Raw genomic sequence first — 23,745 nt, 5'->3', positions numbered from 1 at the left:
GTGAGAGCAAGATGAGTTGAGATGGAGGTTGGAATCACTGAGGATGAGAAGTCGCTCGGTGCAGAGGCAGAGGGAGGAGAGCAGAGAAGATATCACATTGAGAAAATTGGTGTGGTATTTGGGTGGACGGTACAGAATAAGGATTTTAAAAGAGAGACGTGAGAGGTGGAACAAGGTGAGTTGCTCAAAGGAGGAGAAGTTGCCGGAGGAGTAGGGAGACAGACCGAGGTGTGATTTAGATATAAGGGCTACATCACCACTGCGGCGGTGTGACCGTGGAATATGGTGGTACGTATAGTCAGGTGGGGAAACTTCACTGAGGGGAAAGGTCTCATCACCCCTCAACCATGTCTCCGTCAATGACATGATGTCAATTTGATCATCCACAATACGGTCATGGCTGACAAGGCCTTTATTTACAAGTGAACATACATTATAAGGGAAATGTGGAGAGCGAGGGAGGGGGGAAATCAGAGACCTCGGGGGGTGAAATCGGAGGCCTCGTGGTGGGGGGGGAAATCGGAGGAATCGGGGAAGGTTTCCGATGGCAGTGGGTGGGTGAGGCAGGGACTATTGCCTTTACACTTACCTCCTGGATCCAGCAGTCCAAGCCTCACTTTAGCTGGTGGGTTACCTGAGGCCTGAGAAACCCCACCAGCCAGAGTTACATTTGAAATGGTGCTTAAAACCTCCCTCTTTGACCAAGCGTTTGGTCGCCTGTCCCAATGTCTCAGTGGTGATGGGTGAATGGGATTGAAGGCTGGGAATGACCACAATTTGGCCTGTGTGCCAGCATCACTGTGTACAGTGAAAGAAAGAACTTGCATTTATATAGCACCTTTCCCCACCTCCGGATGTCCCAAAGTGCTTTACAGCCAACGAGTTACTATATTCCCCACTGGATAGTCCTGCATTAGACAGGCCGACACTGCCAGAAACTGTGAGTGCAGCACTGTCAGACTTTAGCATTGATGCCCACAGCAGGGGGCTCCAAGATAAAGCACGAAGGGGCGAGAGAACTGAAAGGAAGGGAATAAATCCCGGAGAAGGAAAGGCAGAAAGCCGCTGAGCAAAGGGTATTGGGCAGCAGTGGGACGGAATCCAGAGCAGGATGGGGACCAGCAGAAACCAGCAGATCACAGCTAACTCAGCAGGGAGTGAACAATTCCCAGCAGGGGAACCGGAATCTGAAACCGCAGCAGGCTCGGCACTACAACAACAACTGGTCAGGGTGAGTGAAGGCTTCAACAAATGTTACATACCACCATCTGTACCACAAGCTTCACACATTGCTCAATGCACCACACCCCCAGCACTCACTCACCAACAATCTGTGCCTAGCAACACTCACACCCACATCTCACACCTTGCACACAATGAGAGCTTCGACTATGGCAGGCACAAGGGTCATTAGTTATTAGAATTCATGTGATCTGTGTGATAAGGTTATAGATAAATTGATTGATATTGTTTGGAATATTTTGTAGTCTCTCTCATTTCACCTTTGTGCGGAGGAGGATGCTGTGATACCTCAGGAGACAGGCTGGGGAACTGGTGAGCTACGGGGATCTGGGGTTCATTCATGTGAATCGGTGTCTGATGTGCCGGTCACGGACTCCTGTCCAGAAGGCCGATTGTCTCGCTGCCTCCTCCCTCCCTCCTGTTCCTTCTCCTCCTCATCAACTTCCTCCTCATCATCGTCCTCATTCTCACCCTCCTCTGCTTCATCCTCCTCCTGAGGTGATCCCACTCCCTGCTGCAAGGGCTGCGCCCTCATGCTGGCCAAGTTGTGGAGAATGCAGCAAACCACCATGAAATGGGACACCTGGTCTGGCAAGTGCTGGAGGGCTCCTCCCAAACGGTCAAGGCAGCGGGACTGTTGCTTCAATAAGCCGATGGTCTGCTCACTGATGTTCCTGGTGGTAGTATGGCTCTCATTATAGGCATGCTGGGCATGAGCGGTGGGGTTGTGGAGGGGAGTCATGAGCCGGATGGAGAATGGATAGCCCTTCTCTCCCAGCAGCCGTCTCCCGGGCAGGGGAATGGTGGAACTGTGGGCGGACTGAGTATCGGGCACATTGCCCCTTCCCCCCCAGGCATCCTTCCTGCCCGAGCCCCCTTCTCCACCGGGCCCACTTCCACCCTGGGCCCCCTCCCCCTCAGGCCCCCTCCCCTCCGGGCCCCCTCCAACCCGGGCTCCTTTCCACCCTCTCCCCCCGGGCCCCTTTCCCCCCAGTCATCCTTCACCCCTGGGCCCCTTCCCCCCAGGACCCCCTTCCCACCGGGCCCCCCTTCCCCCTAGACCCCATTCACCCTCAGGTCCCCTTCCCCCCCAGACCCCCTTCCCTCCGGAACCCCTTCCCTCCCCCGAGTCCCCTTCCCCCCGGACCCTGTTCCCCCCTGGGTCCCCTTCCCCCCGGACCCCCTTCCCCCCAGAACCCCTTCCCCCCGGACCCCCTTCCCCCGGTTCTCCTTCACCACGGGCCGTCAGCCGCTGCCAGTCAAACCCTCGAACCCACCCATGGTGTGGATCTCAGGAGGTGCCTGTGTGCCACACTGACACGGGGAACTGAGCTGGGGAGATGTTACTGGGGCCTCCCCTAGAAACCTCCAGACTTGGACCTTCTCAAAGTTACTTCACAAACCTCCACTTCAGGGGTTCGAGCAATGACCCCGGTTGGACCCTCCCTCACTCCCATCGATCAGGAGCATGGTAACATCTCCCTTCTCGCTGGACCAGCTTCCACAGATGCCCAACTGTTCTGTGAGGTTCAGGATGCCAGGACCTCCCTTGCCCCTTCCCCTCTACATCACAGGCCCTGTAAGGGGCAGTGGGAGGCTCCACCCTTTACATGGCCTATCAGGAACTCCCAGTGCAGGCTCTAACCTGCTGTGTCCGGTTTCCAGCCTAGTGTGCTTCCCTTCCGCCACACTCCCACTGAAGGCTTTGGCCTGGTTCTCTGGCAGTCTCAGGACCTGGTGTGCGTTCCTCATTTGGAGGCATGTGTGTAATCTATAGATGGGAGATGAGGGGTGTTTACAGAGTGGGATCACACACAACCCATTCGTTTCTCCGACATTGAGTTGAATCAAGCTGCAGCTAATGCAGTGAAAGTTCCTTTTAATCTCTCCCCTGTATGGACTCTACATTGGATCAGTTTGGGATGTGTTCACCCTTCACACTGGGTGTGGGACCCACAGCTGGATGCAGGTTCAATCCCTCACTCTGCACGTGCTGATATTGCCTTTGCTGTTCTGCGGAGACACTGAGCACAAACCAGGTGCAGACTGGGGCTGCTAACTATTGAAATGATTCCCACTAATGACAGTCGGCGCTCGCTAAGGATGGGCATGGGTTTATTACCCTTTTAGCATCCTTTGGAGATCAGAAATGCTGGAGTTTGTGACGGTCAGTTCTGACCAGTGACTGGGTTTCAATAACATTCAGTTGGCTCCTGAGACACAATCTTTTCTGTGATTGAAGGTTGCTAAGATCTGCCACTTACTGCAGGCCCATGGACAGTGCAGTGTTGTAATTGTACAGGGGTCGGGGGCGAGTTCTGACCTCCCTCCTCTATCAGCAGTTACAGTGACAGGTTAGTCATTGCCTTGTGCAGGTATCTCTGCCGCAGTCTCCGAAGCCTTCCTTCCATTGTTTGGTGGCCACAGATGTTGTGCAGACAGCTTATGCAGCTAAAGTGTGAGAGGCAGCACACTGCCCTTATTGCTGGCTCATCAGTTTGTGTCTCTCTCGCTCGCTGTGTACCGGGCCAGAGGGCCATATTGGAGGAGAGGGTGGATGGAGGCTTTGTACAGTGTGAGCAAAGTCCCGTGGCTGACTCCTGGCTCCTGTCTACAGAAGGCTCACTATTAGCTGATGCCTTGGTGGTGATGCCGTCCATGTGGCGTGTCCCAGCCACATCCGCCCGGAAAGTGTTGCCGAGATCTGCTGTCGGCAGATCTGGATTGGTGTCTGACACCAGCCATTCCTCACAGCCTCTTCCTCTGGCCCAGCCTCACATCCTCTTCCTCTGGCCCAGCCTCACATCCTCTTCCTCTGGCCCAGCCTCACATCCTTTTTCTCTGGCCCAGCCTCACATCCTCTTCCTCTGGCCCAGCCTCACATCCTCTTCCTCTGGCCCAGCCTCACATCCTCTTCCTCTGGCCCAGCCTCACATCCTCTTCCTCTCACCCAGCCTCACATCCTCTTCCTCTGGCCCAGCCTCACATCCTCTTCCTCTGGCCCAGTCTCACATCCTCTTCCTCTGGCCCAGCCTCACACCCTCTTCCTCTCACGCTGCTTTTGGGGTAAAGCAGGCATTGTCATTTTCTGCGCTGCCCATTCCCCACATCATCCATCCGTGTCTGGAGCTTTCCTGATGCTATTTCCCACCTCGTGGGGCGTACCCAACCGGTGATATCATCAGCAACTGTGTGGGAGCCCCCACCCTGTTTTGAGGTGTGAGAATGCCGTCACGATACATGGGGAATGGGGGATTCTTGTGTACGGATGGAGTGGTCCATTTCCTTTACCGAGCTGCTGTCCAGTTCCCTGTGATTGGGTTTGTGTGGACAGTGCAAAGATTATCATTGAGGAACTCTGCTCTCTCTGGGCCTGTCTCCAAAGACCAAAAGACCAGTCCCACTGGTTATTCATTAATTCTCGAGATTATTACCAATGATTTGGTTTCTGCGTTTGAAGCCAGTCCAGAATTTCCCAGCGGACAGGGTGGATAAAGGGGAACCAGTGGATGTGGTGTATTTGGACTTTCAGATGGCATTTGACAAGGTGCCACATAAAAGGTTACTGCACAAAATAAAACTTCACGGGGTTGGGGGTAGTATATCAGCATGGATAGAGGATTGACTAACGAACAGGTTGGCAATCAGTAACTAGTGGGATGCTGCAGGGATCAGTGCTGGGACCCCAGCTATTTAAAATCTATTTTAATGACTTGGAAGAAAGGACCGAGTGTAACGTAGCCAAGTTTGCTGATGATACAAAGATGGGAGGAAAAGCAATGTGTAAGGAGGACACAAAAAATCTGCAAAAGGACAAAGACAGGCTAAGTGAGTGGACAAAAATTTGGCAGATGGAGTAGAATGTTGGAAAGTGTGAGGTTATGCAGTTTGGCAGAAAAAAATCAAAGAGCAAGTTATTATTTAAATGGAGAAAAATTGCCAAGTTCGGCGGGACCTGGGGGTACTTGTGCATGAAACACAAAAGGTTAGTGTGCAGGTACAGCAAGTGATCAGGAAGGCCACTGGTATCTTGGCCTTTATTGGCCTTACTTTCTCAGCACTCACTACACTCCCCTCCCCCACTACCCTGCACTGTGCTACAATCACTGCACCACACTTCACTAAACATCCTTCTCCTCTTCCTCACACACTCACACTATTTCAAACTTCACTTACACCCCCCATAATCATCATAGGCAGTCCTCTGAATCAAGGAAGACTTGCTTCCACTCTTAGCATGAGTTCTTAGGTGGCTGAACAGTCCAATACGAGAACCACAGTCTCTGTCACAGGTGGGACAGACAGTGGTTGAAGGAAAGGGTAGGCGGGGAGCCTGGTTTGCCGCACGCTCCTTCCGCTGTCTGCGCTTGATTTCTGTATGCTCTCAGTGACGATACTCGAGGAGCTCAACGCCCTCCCAGATGCACTTACTCCACTTCGGGCGGTCTTTGGCCAGGGACTCCCAGGTCAGTAGGGATGTCGCACTTTATCAGGGAGGCTTTGAGGGTGTCCTTGTAACGTTTCCTCTGCCCATGTAGCAGTTCTGAGTAGAGCGCTTGCTTTGGGAGTCTCGTGTCTGGCATGCGAACTATGTGGCCTGCCCAGCAGAGTTGATCAAGTGTGGTCAGTGATTCAATGCTGGGAATGTTGGCCTGGACGAGGACGCTAATGTTGGTGCGTCTGTCCTCCCAGGGGATTTGTAGGATCTTGTGGAGACATCGTTGTGATATTTCTCCAGCGACTTGAGGTGTCTACTGTACATGGTCCATGTCTCTGAGCCATACAGGAGAGTAGGTATTCCTACAGCCCTGTTGACCATGAGCTTGGTGACAGTTTTGAGGGTATGGTCTTCAAACACTCTTTTCCTCAGGCGGCTACTTACCCACAACTCACATCTCACACACACACACGGTCAGCTTTTCCACCATTACAGCCAAATTCTCCAAACACCTCACAACACTCTCACTAACACATTTCCCTCTTTCTTGCAGGAGAACTATTGGTCGAACATCTGTTGTGGCGAAGTTACTAGAATCTTGTTGTGTCTCTGCACTTGTTACAAACTCACACGAGGCATGGATGTATCAGACACGGTCACTCTGTGACCTTCACATTATTTCCAGGACTGAAGAGTCCTGATCCTGGGTGGGACCTCCCCTTTTATACCGGAAAGCCCAGGTGAGGAGCTCACTCCCTGTGGTCAGGGTGTGCATTACAAGGGTGCAGGTACAGTATGCATGAGTTACAGTTACATACTTATAGTCATTGCAAGATGGTGAAATACATGACATCACCTCCCCACTTAAGTCTTTTAGTTTCAGAGGTTAAGTCTATCGGGTGGTCGGTGCTCTCTCGTGGAGCATCGCAGTTGTGGCTCTGGTGGCTGAGCCTCAGCACGCGTCTCTGTCACTTGAGGTGATTCCAGCCTGTCCGGGCTGGCCGCATGGCCTGTGCATGCTGAGGGCTGTCTTTGTTGCTCGTACGCTGGCAGTGATGGGGGTGCTATCTCATAATGCTCTTCTTCCGGTTCCTCCGTGTCTGCACTGAACCTTGTCTTTACTTGGTCCAAGTGTTTGCGGCATATCTGCCCATTGTTTAGTCTGACCACCATGATCCTGTTTCCTTCCTTGCCAATTACAGTGTCCTCAAGCCATTTGGCTCCCAAAGCATGGTTTAGAACAAATACCGGGTCATCTATTTCTATACATCTCCCCCTTGAGCCTCTATCATGGAGCTCGGTTTGGGACTGGCACTTGCCCTCAACAATGTCTACCAGGGCTGGGTGAATAAGGGACAGCCGCGTCATGAGCGTGCTATTCATGAGGAGTTCCGTTGGCGGGACTCCCGTGAGCGAGTGCGGCCGGGACCTGTAGGCCAGCAGGAGGCGCGATAGGCGGTACTGAAGGGAGGGTCCTTGGATGCGTAGCATGCCCTGCTTTATGACTTGGACAGTCCATTCCGCCTGGCCATTGGAGGCCGGCTTGAACGACGCTGTCCGGACATGCTTGATCCCATTGCCCGACATAAACTCCTGGAATTCATGGCTGGTAAAACACAGGCCATTATCGCTGACCAGGATGTCCGGCAAGCCGTGGGTCGCGAAAACCATACGCAGACTCTCCACTGTGATGGATGTCATGCACGAGTTCAATATGATGCACTCGATCCACTTCGAGTATGCATCGACAACGATCAGGAACATTTTTCCCATGAACGGGCCCACATAGTCTACATGAATACATGACCATGGCCTGGTGGGCCAGGGCTATGGGCTAAGTGGGGCCTCCCTGGGGGCATTGTCCAGCTGGGCACACGTCGTGCACCTGCGCACCCAGTGTTCCAGGTCTGAGTCAATCCCCGGCCACCACACATGTGACCGGGCAATGGCCTTTATTAACACGATGCCAGGGTGCTCGCTGTGGAGTTTCCTGATGAACACTTCCCTCCCTTTTTGGGGCATGACGATCCGGCTGCCCCATAACAGGCAGTCGGCTTGGACGGAGAGTTCATCCATCGGTCTCTGAAACGGCCTGACTTCCTCGGGGCACGCCCCGTGTGCGGGCGCCCAGTCCTCAGTCAGGACACATTTTTTTATCATGGATAGGAGGGGGTCCCTGTTGGTCCAGAGTTTGATCTGTCGGGCTGTGATAGGGGAGCCCGCAGTGTCAAAAGCCTCAATGGCCATGACCATCTCAGCGCTCTGCTCTGATGCCCCCTCGGTGGTGGCCAGTGGGAGCCTGCTGAGCGCGTCAGCGCAATTTTCGGTGGCTGGCCGGTGCCGTATGGTGTAGTCCTACGCAGCCATCGTGAAAGCCCATTGCTGTATGCAAGCTGACGCATTAGCGTTGACAACCTTGCTGTCGGACAACAGGGATGTTAACGGCTTGTGGTCCGTCTCTAGCTCGAACCGTCTACCGAAAAGGTGCTGGTGCATCTTTTTCACACCGTACACACACGCGAGTGCTTCCTTCTCGACCATGCCGTATCCACGCTCTGCCTGGGAGAGCGACCTGGAGGCATAAGCCACCGGTTGGAGTCGGCCATCATCGTTACCCTGCTGCATATACACCCAACCCCGTAGGATGACGCATCGCATGTTAAAACCAGTTTTTTACAGGGTTCATACAAAGTCAACAGTTTGTTGGAACACAGCAGGTTCCTCGCCTTATTGAAAGCCCGTTCTTGACAATCCCCCCAAGACCATTCATAACCTTTATGGAGGAGCATGTGTAATGGCTCCAACAATGTGTTTAAGTTCGGCAGGAAGTTCCCAAAATAGTTCAAGAGTCCCAGGAATGATCGCAACTCCGACGTGTTGCCGGGCCTGGGCGCCCGGCGAATCGCCTCAGTTTTTGATTCAATGGGCCGGATCCCATCTGCAGCAACCCTCCTGCCCAGGAACTCGACCTCTGGGGCCAAAAACATGCACTTGGCCTTTTTAAGCCGCAGGCCTACCCGATCCAATCGGCGTAGCACCTCCTCCAGGTTGCGGAGGTGTCCCTCGGTGTCTCGACCCGTTATAAGGATGTCGTCTTGGAATACGATCGTTCCAGGGATGGACTTGAGCAAGCTTTCCATGTTTCATTGAAAGATAGCTGCTGCCGAACGAATGCCAAACGGACACCTGTTGTAGACAAATAGTCCTTTGTGCGTCGTGATGGTGGTCAGAAGCTTGGAATCTTCTGCCAGTTCCTGAGTCATGTAGGCCGAAGTGAGGTCCAGCTTCATGAACAGCTGTCAGTGTGGCAAAGAGGTCCTCCGCTCTCGGAAGCGGTTATTGGTCTTGCAGCGACACTCGGCTGATGATGGCTTTGTAGTCGCCACAAATCCTAACCAAGCCATCTGCTTTGAGGACGGGAACAATAGGACTTGCTCAGTCGCTGAATTCAACGGGCGAAATTATGCCCTCTCTGAGCAGTTCACTTTCAATTTTTTCACGCATCACATACAGCACCGCTCTGGCTTTGTGGTGCACTGGTCTGGCGTCCGGAGTGATGTGTATCACTACTTTGGTGCCCTTGAACGTTCCGACACCGGGTTGAAAGAGTGACTCGAATTTTTGCAATACCTGCGAGCATGAACTTCGCTCCACGGATGAAATGGTGTGCACATCCCCCCATTTCCAATTCATCTCAGCTAGCCAACTCCTCCCCAAGAGCACGGGGCCATTTCCTGGAATGATCCAGAGTGGCAGCCGGTTCTGTAATCCATTATGTGTTACCACCAAGTTTGCACTGCCCAGCACTGGGATGATCTCTTTGGTGTACGTACGTAGCTGCGTCTCAATGTGTTCCAGTTTGGGCCTGCTAGCTCTGTGTGGCCATAGTCTCTCAAATTGTTGGGCGCTCATGAGTGACTGGTTAGCTCCCGTATCCAGCTCCATGTGCACTGGGATGCCATTCAGTAAGACTTTCACCATCATGGGTGGCGTTTTGGTGTATGAACTGTGGACGTCAGCCACGTGAACTCTCTGAACTTCAGCATCCATGGTTGTTCCCCAGGCCTCATCCTGCATTTCAGACCCCTCGTCTGGTTCCTCTGTCTCACAGACTAGCCTCGCTACTGCCTTTTTGCACATCCTGGCCAGGTGTCCCTTGACATTACAAATCCTACAGGTGTAAAGTTGGAACCTGCAGATTTTTGCAGTGTGTCTGCTCCCACTTCTCCAACATGAGCTGAGATTGCTGTTAACAAAAGGACTATTCCCAGGCATCCCTTTCTGATGGCCCTTTTGGCTGTTTCTAAGCACTCTGATGGGGATGTTAATTGTCCCATTACAGGATGTATTGTTCCTCGTGATGGCGTGAATTGCCAATCCCCTTTCCATTGTCCCTGTTGCCAGGAGCTTGTTGCTACCTGGGTGGTGTTGAATTGCCCTTGCCTGTCTGCCTGGACAGTGTCGAATTGCCCTTCCCTGTCTGTGGGGTTCTGTGTCATTTTTATAACATTTATTCCCTGGTTCAACGCAACTTTAAAACCAGGGCTGTGTGCATGGATTAGCTTGGTCTCCTCTCTCCCTTCCATAAAGGTCTGAGCTATCAACGCTGCCCCTTCTAAAGTCAAATCCTTCGTCTTTTTGAGCTTCGTGAAAATGCCGGCATGATTAATGCCCTCGATGAAAAAGTCCCTTAACATCTCCCCCCTGCAGGCATCGGAGAACTTACAGATACTGGCCAAACGCCGCAGTTCCGCCACGAAGTCCGAGATGTTTTGACCCTCCCGACGCCGGTGAGAGTAGAACCGGTGCCGGGCCAGCTTGAGATGCTCACTGGTCAGCTGGCTGAGCTCTTTGAAGGACTTGTCCGCTGGCTTTTGGGGTGCGAGCAGGTGTTTCATTAGCGCATACATCTGTGGACCACAGCTGGTCAGTAGATGCGCCCTCCGCTTGTCAGCCGCTGCCTCTTCCAGCCAGTCCTTTGTGACAAAGCTCTGCTGGAGTCTTTCCACAGTCGTCCCAGTCCTCACCCACACAGTAACGTTCCTCTGTGCTGCCGGTGGCCATCCTCGTGGTTTGGTGATTCCCGCTTCTCGTCGCCAGATGTTGTGTCTCTGCACCTTGTTACAAACTCAGGCATGGATATGTCAGACACGGTCACTCTGTGACCTTCACTTTATTTCCAGGACTAAAGAGTGCTGATCCTGGGTGGGAACTCCCCTTTTATACCTGGAAGCCCAGGTGAGGAGCTCACTCCCTGTAGTCAGGGTGTGCATTACAAGGGTACAGGTACAGTGTGCATGAGTTACAGTTACATACTTATAATCATTGCAAGATGGTGAAATACATGAAAAAACTGTTGTTAGGGACAGAGCAACTGTCTGATTTTTAAATTTACTCTCTTTACTCTTTAGGGTAATAGGAGATAAGATCACCAAGGCTTTAAACATTTCTAACTAATTGGTTTTATTAGCACTGAAGTACAATTAGTTTTACAGACAGAGATTAATACAGGCTATAAGTCAGCCATACAACTCAACTCAGAATGGTCAATTATTCTGCTTTGGGAGACTGAGAGGTTAATTCTCCATCACCATCCTGTGTGGGGATCTATTTGTCTGTCTCATGACTGTCTCTTTCGATCTTACTGAAATGGCTGGTTTTATACCCTTCTTGCTGGCAACAACACACTGTTGGTATGTTTCCACTCTCTCTCTTTCCCAGGGTATAAAACAAGTTGATACGACAGAATCTGATGTTTACAGCAGTTTCTCACAGATCATCAAGACCTCACAGCTGTCTTATCTTTAACCTTCGAGACAGTCTATAAGACTTTTCCAATGTGGCCAACCTTCCCAGCATACCAGTGAACAGTCAGTTTAACAATTCCTTTGTTGAATTAGTACTTTTAATCAAACCCAGCTCCTTTACCAGGTAATTAACAATATTTTTTAAAAGTCCAAAATCCTTCAGCCGCCCCTCAAGTGAGTGCGAGAAATCGAACAACTTTAAATCATTCATTGAATCAGAATTGTGCTCACCACAATCGGTTCCAGTAGGGAGAGTAAAGGGATCAGGTCAGGGACCAATGATGTGGGTGTTGTGGTCGGGTCAGGATACAATATTGAGGAACCAGGTGCAGATGCTGAGAATGTGGAGCCTCCAGCAGCTGCTGCAGATGCTGTTCCCTGACCTCGATAAAAGGTTTAAAAGAATTGGCGAAGGATGTAGTGATGTTGGACCCTGACAAGGGATCGATCATTGACCATGTCAGGTGGATTGAAGATGTGGGATCAGGTTTGAACTCCAGCACGAGGACTGATTCACCTCCTTCCTCTCACCCTCCCTGTGGGATATGGCGATCTATTCCACAGGGCAGGAAACATTGCTGGGAAGTTGCAGCAGTGTGTGCAGCCGGGAGAATCAGGGCTGGTGTAGGTTCAGGCACTGTGCCCCCAGTCAGTGCTGTGATTGGTTGTGGTCTCTGGGACTGCCGGGAAGTTGTCTGACAGAAAGTGGATAGTTGGAGCCTCCAGCCTGCCCTGGGGAAGCCTGGGGGATCAGCTCATGGGCAGACGCTCTCCTTTCCCCATTGACCAGCCTCTGATTGGTCACCGGAGCAGCCAGAGACGGGCACAGGATGGGCCAGCTGAGAATGGCTGCGTTTGGGGGGCTCCCCGCCAACAGCTCCTGAAGCACTGGGAGTAGAGAGGCTGAAAGTTGGAGAATCCGGGGAGGGAGGGAGCTCCAATCCAGCACCTCACAACCCCTGTTGGAATAAGGAGGGTGGAGAGGGAGTGAGGGGCCTGCCTGGGAACAGAGGGAACCGAAACCTGGAGAGCAGGAAGCCGGGTCCCAGCCTCAGCACCACAGATACAGTCTGAGGACTGAGCCCAGCACGGCCTGTCAGTCACAGGCACCTCAAACCTCGGGAAGGGGCCTGAGAGAGCCCCACCCACAGCATCACCAAGGGCAGGGGCCTGAGAGAGCCCAGCCCACAGCATCACCAGGAGTGGGGCCTGAGAGCCCCGCCCATAGCATCACCAGAGGGAGTGGCCTGAGAGAGCCCCGCCCACTGCATCACCAGTGGGAGAGGCCTGAGAGTCCCACGCACAAAATCACCAGAGGGAGGGGCCTGAGAAAGACTCGCCGACAGTATCACCATGGGAGGGGCCTGAGAAAGACCCGCCCACAGTGTCACCATGGGAGGGGCCTGAGATTGTCCCACCCACAGCATCACCAGGGGAGGGGCCTGAGATTGTCCCACTCACAGCATCACCAGAGGGAGGGGCCTGGGAGCAAGCCCTACCCATAGCATGACCGTGGGAGAGCTGGAAATGACATCATCACAGCCCCCAACCAGGATTAATTTAACAGTTTAGGGATTTGTCCCGACAATAAAATGCTGGAAACATGAGTTCAGTGAACGTGGTTCGAAATGTGTATAAATGTCCCTTTGAGCCAGTGATCTGGTGAAATGACACAGTCCCAGCCTCATAGTCCAACTGAACTTGGAACCTGCTCACAGACCGGACCAGTGAGAGGAGCTCAATAATCTGCCAACTGTCCCGGGACCAGAGACGACCATGATAATATAAACACCAGGATTTATTGCTGTTCCCAAGGTAATACAATTTCCCCTCCCTCTCTACACTCCCACACACAATCCCTATTCGCCAGTAATCCCCAGTAGTCTCCACATCCCAGGAATGGGATCCTGAGGAGAAGCTCTGGGAGCAGAGGTCTTGGGGATGGTCTTTAAACCTCTCTGGGTGAGGTGGGTAGGGCTCTCCCTGTTCAGTCCATGTTACTGACCTCAGATCATCAGACAGAACCAAGTTCCAGTTTGCTGTCTTTGGATCCAGGCTCATCGGTGACCTTTGCCCTAGAGAGGAGCGAAGAGATTGGTCAGTCAGGGTTATTCCACTCAGATCAATGATTGACAGCTGCAGGGTAGGAGTGTCAGTATTTCCCAGACAGTCAGCCCCATATTACCTGTTAGACTGGATTCTTCCCATGTTAAATCAATGGCCTTCGATCAGTATCCCTGTTCAATAGCAGTGTGTGGGTCCCAGATAAATGGGTCATTTTCCGGTTGGCAATCAGTAACGAGTGGGATGCTGCAGGGATCAGTGCTGGGGCCTCAACTATTTACGATCTATATTAATGACTTAGATGAAGGGGCCGAGTGTAATGTTGCCATGTTTGCTGATGATACAAAAATGGGTGGGAAAGTAAATTGTGAGGAAGACACAACAAATCTGCAAAAGGATACAGACAGGCTAAGTGAGTGGGCAAACATTTGGCAGATGGAGTATAATGTGGGAAAATGTGAAGTTATCCACTTTGGCAGAAAAAATAGAAAAGCAAATTATAATTTAAATGGAGAAAAATTACAAAGTGTTGCAGTACAGAGGGACCTGGGATTCTTTTGCATGAAGCATAAATGTGAGTAATCAGGAAGCAAATGGAAAGTTGGCCTTTATTGCAAGGAGGATAGAGTATAAAAGCAGAGAAGTCCTGCTACAACTGTACAGGGTATTGGTGAGGCCACACCTGGAGTACTGCATACAGTTTTGGTCTCGCTATTTAAAGAAGGATATACTTGCATTGGAAACTGTTCAGAGAAGGTTCACAAGGTTGATTCTGGAGATGAGGGGGTTGACTTATGAAGATAGGTTGAGCCTATACTCATTGGAGTTCAGAAGAATGAGAGATGATCTTATTGAAACATATAAGATAATGAGGGGGCTAAACAAGGTGGATGCAGAGAGGATATTTCCACTCATAGTGGAAACTAAAACTAGGGGACATAGTCTCAGAATAAGGGCCGCCCATTTAAAACTGAGATGAGGAGGAATTTCTTCTCTCAGAGGTTTGTAAGTCTATGGAATTCTCTACCCCAGAGAGCTGTGGAGGTTGGGTCATTGAATATATTTAAGGCGGAGATAGACAGATATTTGAGCGATAAATGAATAAAGGGTTGTGGGGAGAGGGCAGGAAAGTGGAGCTGAGTCCATGATCAGATCAGCCATCAACTTATTAAATGGCGGAGCAGGCTCGAGGAGCCAAGTAGCCTATTTCTTATGTTCTTATGTAGTGCTGTACACTCAGGGCAAACACTGCAGTGAGATACACGACAACAACAACAGCAACTTTTATTTATATTGCGCTTTTAACATAGTTGTAAGATAGCTCCCATGAGCAGTCTACTGCTCCATCTAGTGGACTACAGATGCAATGCAACTACTGATGTAAGTAAGAAAAGGGATTTCAGGATTCCCCAGCTGAAGTTTTTTGGTAAATGTTCCTGCCAACCAACAGAGAGACTTTGAGAGCTCTTTGTTTGCAGAACAGCTAAAAATCCAAGGTAAATGACAAGCACATTTGGCTGAACTGTCGACATTGCCAGAGACCAGATGGCTGCGCCTATGGGAATAATAGGGTGCTTTGGTGAGTTCCATTGTGAGACTTTCGGAGCATATGTGGAGCGGATAGAAATGAGTTCCATCCCGAATAGTATTGTCGAAGTCCCCGATGATGAAAATCGTAAATGGGAGGTTTTAGAAAGGAAACGGGCTATTTCCTGACTGATGCAGGCCCTGATGTGTATGAAACCCTGAAAAATTTGCTAGTTCCCGTCAAGCCAAAGGACACACCACTAACAGAGATTAGCACTACAGTCCTGAGCTCCTGCAAATTGGTGAAATTTATCATGTTGGAATAAGAGATCAATTAATTGATGAGGGTATCAATGAGGTCATTGTAGCTTTAAAAAAACTATCCATTCAGTGTCATTTTGGAAACTTTCAGGCCTAAGCATTGCGTGACCGCTTTGTTTGTGGGATGAAAAATAAAATGTGAAGCAATCAGAAGGAAGTTGTTGACAATCCCAAACTTGACTTTTGATTTAATTGTCAGACAGCAATGTCGACGGATATGGCCGACCAATATTCCCGAGAATTTCACACCATTTCCAGTGGTCAGACAACTGAGGGCGAATTGCCTGCAAGTTAAAAGTAAAAGGCAGTTGGGTCCCAAGGCCTCAGCAACTGGCCAAGGTAACAATAAATTGAAGTCGTGCTTTCGGTGCCTGGGACAACGCATTGCTCAAAACTGTCCATATGTGAAGGCAGAGTGTTTCTTCTGCAAGAAAACTGGGCGTCTTGCAAAGGCATGCTGACTGAAGAGTAAACCGATCTTAAATGCTAGAAGTAGAAATTGCCAGACACGAAATAGCATTGAAGAGAAACAACAGAACGAGGAAGTTCTGGAGATGCATGTCATCAGGAGCACAAGTGTATCTCACAACGATTCGCGATGTATCGCCATCCACATAGACGTTGCAGGAACCAGGATATCCATGGAAATTGACACTGGTGTATCCATGAGCATAGTACCAAATTCGCTATACCTCGACAGGTTGAGTGATTTTCGACTGGAAAATTTAAGATAGAGCTGCAAGGCTACTCAGAAGAGCAAATCCCTGTTGTAGGATGTACCATCATACCAGTGAAATACAAGGATCAGTTTCAGAGCTTGCTTCTCTTAGCAATGACAGGAGACAAGTCTGCCTTGATAGGTAGAAATTGGTTGGGATCACTGAAGCTGGATTGGAATGAGATGTTTTGTGTGGAAACAAAATTTGCATCGAAAGATGACGTCATCATGGAGTATCCAAAGGTGTTCTGCGAAACAGGCAGTCTGATCCAAGGCTTCACGGTGAATATCAGAGTATAGAAGGACGCAAGGTCAGTTTACTGCAACCCATGTCTTATACCATATGCACTCAAGGAGAAAGTTGAGCAAGAACTCAAAAGACTAGAATCTGAGAACATTATCTCGAAGGTAGAAGAAGTGTTCTATTTCTCATATACTGATGAACTGCCAGTCACTGCTGGAGAGATTGGTAGAGCAACCAGACATGGTCCAGTTATGTCAAAAGATTACCTAGCAAATGGCTGGCCAAACCAGGTATCAGAGGATAAAGATTGTATCATGTGGGGTGCAAGAGTGATTATCCCAAATAAGTTCAGCTCCAAATTGTTAGGAGATCTTCATGACCAGCACCTGGCAATGTGCTTGACCAAGAATTTTGCACGCAGTTACTTATGGTGGCCAGGTTTAGATAAAGATAATCGGCTAGATTTTAGCCGACTTTGCGACCGGATTTTCGCCGCGATTTGATCCTCCACCGCGAAAACCTAGTCGGCGGGATCCTCGGCGCCCTCTTCGCGGCGGCGCTTTCACATACCACCAGGGAGAGGAGCGCCGATGTGAAACGATGTGCAATGCTGCGGATTGCGTTGTCGTCGTACTTTTGGCTCCGTCGGGACACGTAAGCTGCGCCCACAATACCGACAGTGTTTTTATTTTTACATTATTTTGCAGCAATTTATTGGGTAAGTTTTTTGAATGTTTTGTCAATGTTTTTTTTTCTGATTTTTGCATTTTTTTTTTTCCCCCCTTCCAAGGCCTCCCTCGCAGCGCACCCAAACTCAGCCTAAAGTAGTTTGTGCCGTGAATCCATGTGCAATGCCGATTTTACTGATGCAAAGTAAAGACCGAAAGTTAGGCCTGAAAACGGTAATTTTTGGTGTTAAATTACCATTTTTGCAAAACCCCGAAAATCTAGCCCTGTAAAGTAGATTGTTAGTCAGTGTATTGCATGTCAATTGGTAAGCAAGGAACCACAAATACCATTACAGCCATGGGAATGGCCTCCCAGGGTGTGGCAAAGGTTACATGTAAATTTTGCTGAGCTAGAAGGAAATTGTTCATTGCGATTGATAGTCATTCGAAGTAGCTAGAGGTGTAATGATGCAGAAAATAACAAGTAAAACACGAGACAATTTGCAAAGATTGTTTTCTTCACATGGCCTCCCAGAAGAAATTGTGTCTGATAATGGACTGCAATTTTGTTCAGAAGAATTTGCACAATTCATGAGAAGAAATGGTGTGAAACATCCCAAGGTTCCACCATACAACCCTGCTTCAAATGGTGCAGCAGAGCGCACAGTACAACTTGTAAAACGTGCCCTCATCAAGCAAATGTTGGATCCAAATCCAAGGAAATGGCAGTTGTCATTGGAACACAAACTAGCAAATTTTTGAATTACTTATCGTAATAATCCTTATACAACTACTGGTGGAACACCAGCAGAGTTGTTTTTCAAACGACAGCTGCGAACCAGGTAATCGTAGTTAAAGCCAAACTTGCCACAGTCAGTAGAAGAGAAACAATTAAGACAGAAAGAGAGTCATGATAGAGATAGAATAAGAGAGAGAAGTGTGGAATTTAATCAGAAGGTTAGAGTGAAAAACCATCAGCATAAATGGTTAAAGTGGTTACCAAGAAGAGTAGTGAAGATATGTGGTCCTCGCACATATTTCGTCAAGATGTTTGATCATGGAAAGGTTGGGTTTGTTCACATTGATCATGTTTTACCTACAGCTGGAGAAGGAGTTGAAAGTTGGAATGCTTCGATTATTTCTGATGAGTCAGAGGGACTGAAATTGCCCCTTTCTATAAGGCCTGAAAACGGCGGTCACGGGTCGGTGCGAAATGGCCGCCGAGTCACCGCGGAGGGGCCGCCATTTTTGCTAAAGCCCTCCTTTACTTTTGGAGCGGTGTCCGGGACCACTCTGCCCGTTTTCCCGCCGCGTCATGCATGCACCGACCTCTTACCGACCGATGGTCACCCCTCTCCGAAATTGTCCTGTTTGTAAATTGCCCCGCAGGAGTGGCGCCACCCACCAGTCGGTGCCCCCAACAGCTTTTTCTGTCGGTACCCTATCTGTGGCTTGGCGGTGTGGCCGCTCTTAAAGGGAAGGTGGCGCTGCTGGTGACTCCGTTTTTTGTTTTATCGGCCGACTGCCAGGTTGGTCTGACAATTATGCCCCCGGGTTCAGTCAGGCCGCCATCAGGCAGCCTGGCACCCCCTCCCTGGTGGCCCAGTGTTTGCAACGGCCCTGCCCATTTAACTGAAGGGGAGGGACATTGTGATGCATCAGATATAATTGTCCGCCCCATGCATTGGGGAACACGTCAAGAGTTTTAAGTATGACCCGTTTCGGGCGGAGGGCAATTTTGGCCCCAGATAATGTTGGTACAAGGAGAATACCAGTAGCAAATCCTACATCAGATTTACGAGAAACAAATCTAAGAGAAAGTCAGAATTGAAGTCTGAGCCTGAGTCAGGCAGACAAACAGTCTGAAGTTGTAGAGAGTCCAAAAGTAGATCAAGGGTTGCCCTTTGAGAAAAACTCTCCTCAGGCTCAGCCTGAAATGAGTCCAAGTTCGACACCAAGTTTGGAAAGTTCTGTCAAAGGGTGAAGGTAATCTCTTCGAAACAGAAAACCAGTGGTTAAGTCTGATTTGTAAATATGGAAAAATACGTTTATATCTTTTGTTGTGCATACCATGCAAGTTATGTATGATGATTATTTTGTTATGATTACATCTTCAATAAGGAGGGAGAAGTGTAATAGAGGTCCCCTCATGGACTATTGCTCCATCTAATGGACTACAGATGTAATGTAATCACTGATGTAAATAATAATAGGGTCATGTGGCAAAGTCCCATGATGACAGCTTCTGTTCAGAGCCATCTTGTGTGCATGTGCTTCTTAATAATGTCGTAAGAATATATCCGTAGTAAAATGCACCAAGGCGCTTCATGGAAGTGTTATAAGACAAAACAAATAAATTTGGCACTGATCCACACAAGAAGAAATTACTGCAGATGACCAAAAGCTTGGTCAAAGAGGTAGGTTTTAAGGAGCGTCTTAAAGGAGGAGCGAGTGGTAGAGAGGTGGCGAGGTGGAGAGGTGTGGGTCCCAGTGCTGTACACTCAGGACAAACACTGCAGTCAGACACACAGAAGCAGTCAATTTAATCACACAAGCCCCTAGCACTGTGTATCATTTTACACACAGCAGTGAGGTTTCAGTTGTGAATTGAGAGGAATCTTAAGGCCCTTCTCTACATAAAACTGTTGCTCCCTGTTCACTCTGAATTGACCAACATCCCCTCGGGCCCTGGATCTGAGACTCGGAATAATTCCGATCTGTGAGGAGGGAACAGATGCAGGAACTCGCCCTGCGAATCCATCGCAGTGAACCCTGACTGAAGAAACGTCATAGAAAAAGAAAGAGTTAAACACAAATTAAAACAATCAGTGTGAACCCCGTTTCAGATTATAAACACATTTCGGGATATTCCCGCTCTCCCTCTGATCCCAGTCGACTGCTTAATGGTGATCCATGGGACAGGGGCTGCCCAGAGGAGCTGTGTGGGAGAAGAGTTATAGTCGATGGGCCCCTGTATTCGGTGGAAGCTGGCCCTGTAAACAAAGCTCACGATGATTGGGAATTGTGACACAGCGAGGTCCCACCTCCTTCATATTACTCGATGGGGGGGTTATATATTCCATACTTATATATTCCTACATTACAACAGTAAGTACGCTTCAAAAATAGAACTCCATTGTCTGTAAAGCACTTTGGGATTCCTGAGGTTGTGACAGGTGCTATATAAATGCAAGCCTTCCTTTTTTTACTTTATTCTTTAATAATACTGACAGCCCTGTGAGGAACGGTGTCGCTTTAAAAGACACTCTGATTAAACGTAAGAGTAGGCCATACGGCCCTTCAAGTCTGCTCCGCCATTCAATAAGATCATGGCTGATCTTTGACCTCAACTCCACTTTCCTGCCCGATCCCCATATCCCTTGATTCCTCTACCTCCAAATATCTATCTGTCTCAGCCTTGAATATACTCAATGACTCAGTGTCCACTGTCCTTTGGGGTAGAGCATTCCAAAGATTCACAACCGTCTGAGTGAAGAAATTCTTCCTGATCTCAGATATAAATGGCTGACCCCTTATTTTGAGGCTATGCCCCCTGGTTCTAGACTCTCCAGCCAGGGGAAATAACCTCTCAGCATCTACCCTGTCAATCTCCCTCGGAATCTTATATATTTAATGAAATCACCTCTCATTCTTCTAAACTTCGCAGAATACAGGCCCAATCTACTCCTCATATGACAAGCCTCTCATCCCAGGGATTAATCGAGTGAAATCCGTTGCACCGCCTCCAAGGCATTTATGTCATTTCTCAGATGAGGAGACCAAAACTGTGCACAGTACCCCAAGGGTGGTCTCACCAAAGCCCTGTCCAATTGTACTAAGAATCCCTTACTCTTGTACTCCAATCCCCTTGAAATAAAGGCCAACATGCCATTTGCCTTCCTAATTGCTTGCTGCAACTGTAACTTTGTGTTTCCTGTGCGAGAACACCCAAATCTCTCTGAAAACCAACATTTAAAAGCTTCTCATTACATAAAATATTCTGCTTTCCTATTCTTCCTGCCAAAGTGAATAACCTCATATTTTCCCACATTATACTCCATCTAGCACCTTATTGCCTCCTCACTTAATCTGTCTCTATCCCTTTGCATGCTCTGTGTGTCCTCCTCACAGCTTACTTTCCCACCTAACTTTGTATTGTCACCAAATTTGGATACATTGCACGAGGTCCTTTCATCTAAATCATTAATATAGATTGTAACTAGCTGAGGCCCCAGCATTGATCCTTGCGGCATCCCACCAGTTACAGCCTGCCAACCGGAAAATGACCCGTTTATCCCTACTCTCTATTTTCTATCTATTAACCAATCTCTATCCATGATAATATATTGCGCCCAACCCCATGAGCCCTTACCTTGTGTAGTCAACTTTTATGTGGCATCTTATTGAATGCCTTTTGGAAATCCAAATATACTACATCGTCTGGTTCCCCTTTATCCACCTTGCTCGTTACATCCTCAGAAAACTCTAATAAATTGGTTAACCACAATTTCCCTTTCATAAAACCATGTTGACTCTGTCGAATCATACTATGAGTTTCTAAATGCCCTGATACCACTTCCTTAATAATGGATTCTAGTATTTTCCCAACTACTGATGTCAGACTGACTGGCCTGTAATTCCTTGTTTTCTCTCTCCCTCCCTTCTTGAATAGCGGGGTTAAATTTGCTACCTTCCAATCTGCTGGGAGCATTCTAGGATCTAGGGAATTTTGGAAGATCACAACCAATGCATCCACTATTGCTGCAGCCACCTCTTTTAGAACCCTCGGATGTGGGCCATCAGTCCAGGGGATTTGTCGGCTTTTAGTTCCATTAGTTTCTCAAGCACCTTTTCTCGACTGATATTAATTACTTTAAGTTCCTCACTCTTATTAGTCCCTCGGTTCCCCACTATTTGTGGTATGATTGGCAGTGTGTAACCCCGCCCCTACCTGACCCATGGTGGGTGAAGCTCTGGCCCATTACAGTGAGGAATGTTTAAAGCAGGTGTCACTGGGGACTGAGGATTAATCTCAGGCTCCTGATCCACAGACACAGGGAGCTGATATTAAAGTTCGGGATATTCCCAGCTGTCTGAACACAACTACCCCACCTGCTCTCACTCCCTTATATTGGAGAAAAGCTGCACCATCTTACTGATGATTCCCAATATATCTGAGTGATACTTTTCCCATCCATTCAGCCTCTCTTGGATAAGTTGCGATATATTGGACAGGTTCAGGGTGAGCGCTGGAACATCTGGGTCTGTAACTCTCTTAGTCCCTGTCACTCTGGAATGAAAGAGGAGAGAATGTTTTTATCAGTGGGGACATTTCAGATCAGAAACCCAAAGGGGATCGAGTGATCAGTGCAACAAGCTGCCCCCCTTCTAATGCTGGTCCTGACACCCCGCAGCAACCCGTCCTGAAAATGGCAGTATCCCGGGATTTGCCGTCTCCCTACATTCACATTGATCTCCACACGTGCAGTGGGATCCTGGTTTGCTGCCACTTCAGCTCAGTTTGTGATTTTCAAAGCCGTCTGTGTTCAGTCCAGTTTCTCTGTACTGGAGCCTCATCTTTCCATTATTGATCATTATTATTATCCCGAGGGTCTCCAGTCTGTGCCCCGCTCTCTGCAGGAACACACTCACTACAATCATGTGAAGTTAGGAGAGGAGAAGGAACAGCCTCCCAGGGACCTGGGGTCAGTGGGATGCCCTCACAGACGTCTCGATTCTAACCCCATGCCCCCCGACGGGCGGGAGAGGGTCGGGGGTTAAAGCCTCGGGATCGAGTAACCCGACCCCAGCCCGACCCTGTTCCCAGCTATTCCAATTTTAACAAACACAAATCAGGCCATCGACGAGGCTCCTGTGAAGGGCAGGCGGGGCCTAATGAACAATGGAAAGTGTGGGCCTGAGGACATAATGGGGGCGATGGGTGGGTGAAATGTGAGTGTGGGTCAGGGGGAGGCCTGTGCTGTCGGCTCCCCGGCAGCAGATCCGAGACGGGAGGAGCCGACTGGCCAAAGTAAGTGCTAAAGATCTGCTCCTTTTAGCACTGCTTGTGGGCCCGGAGGAGCAGGAGAGCCCCAGGCCTCACAAGGAAGCCTTCTGCCTCCCTCAGCCACAACCCCCGCTTGGCCCTCCCTCGGAGCCTCTGCTTTCCTCTGCACTGAGTGACGGGGAACGCCCCCATGGTTGGGTCCCCGGCTGCGACTTTCTGCTGCTTGTTTCACTCCGTCCGCCGGCTAGGCTGTCAATTACCGACAGGGCCGCCACGTCCCCATCCTTCCCTGGTTAACGGCCTCCCCTGCACCCTCCCCATCTCCCTGGTAATATCGGGGTCAGAGTGTCCAGGGACACTGACATTACTGGGACGTCTCAGCACCCACTCATTTCTCTGTTAGTGGATAGAATGAGCCAATCACAACACATCTTACTGTCACCCTGACACTGGGACCTGCCTCTCTCCTCATTCTCCATGGGCTGGCTGATAGAACAAGCCAATCACACAGAACTTACTGACCCAATGGAATAAAGCTGTCATTGACACACATGGAGCCTTTAGAAGCCTCGGTTAGATACAGGTGAAGTTTATGGTCATTGGAAGCTGGGAGGCCGGCCAGGAGAACATTGGAATAGGCACCTCAGGGTCATATAGGATGCTGAGGTTGCAAACAGTGTGGTTCAACCTCAGACAGTGAGCATGGAGG

The 23,745-nt window shown here is 49.4% G+C and overlaps 1 protein-coding gene across 1 annotated transcript in view; it reads right to left on the bottom strand.

The window, feature by feature from the left end:
* Window positions 1-11,124: 11,124 nt before the first annotated feature.
* The window catches only part of LOC139262691 (E3 ubiquitin-protein ligase TRIM39-like), a 32,858-nt gene continuing 20,237 nt past the window's right edge, over window positions 11,125-23,745 (bottom strand). The window contains exons 5-6 of the mRNA XM_070877843.1: window positions 22,186-22,319; window positions 11,125-13,562 (exon numbers count right to left, since the gene is read on the bottom strand). Of these exons, the coding sequence (XP_070733944.1) occupies window positions 13,048-13,562; window positions 22,186-22,319 (649 nt within the window). The 3' untranslated portion in view covers window positions 11,125-13,047. The remainder of the gene's footprint in view (window positions 13,563-22,185; window positions 22,320-23,745) is intronic.

This window comes from Pristiophorus japonicus, chromosome 4, assembly GCF_044704955.1.
Source record: "Pristiophorus japonicus isolate sPriJap1 chromosome 4, sPriJap1.hap1, whole genome shotgun sequence".
Taxonomy (NCBI): Eukaryota; Metazoa; Chordata; class Chondrichthyes; family Pristiophoridae; genus Pristiophorus; species Pristiophorus japonicus.
Note: the sequence above shows the minus strand (reverse complement) of the source record. Positions and strands in the feature narration are given on the sequence as shown.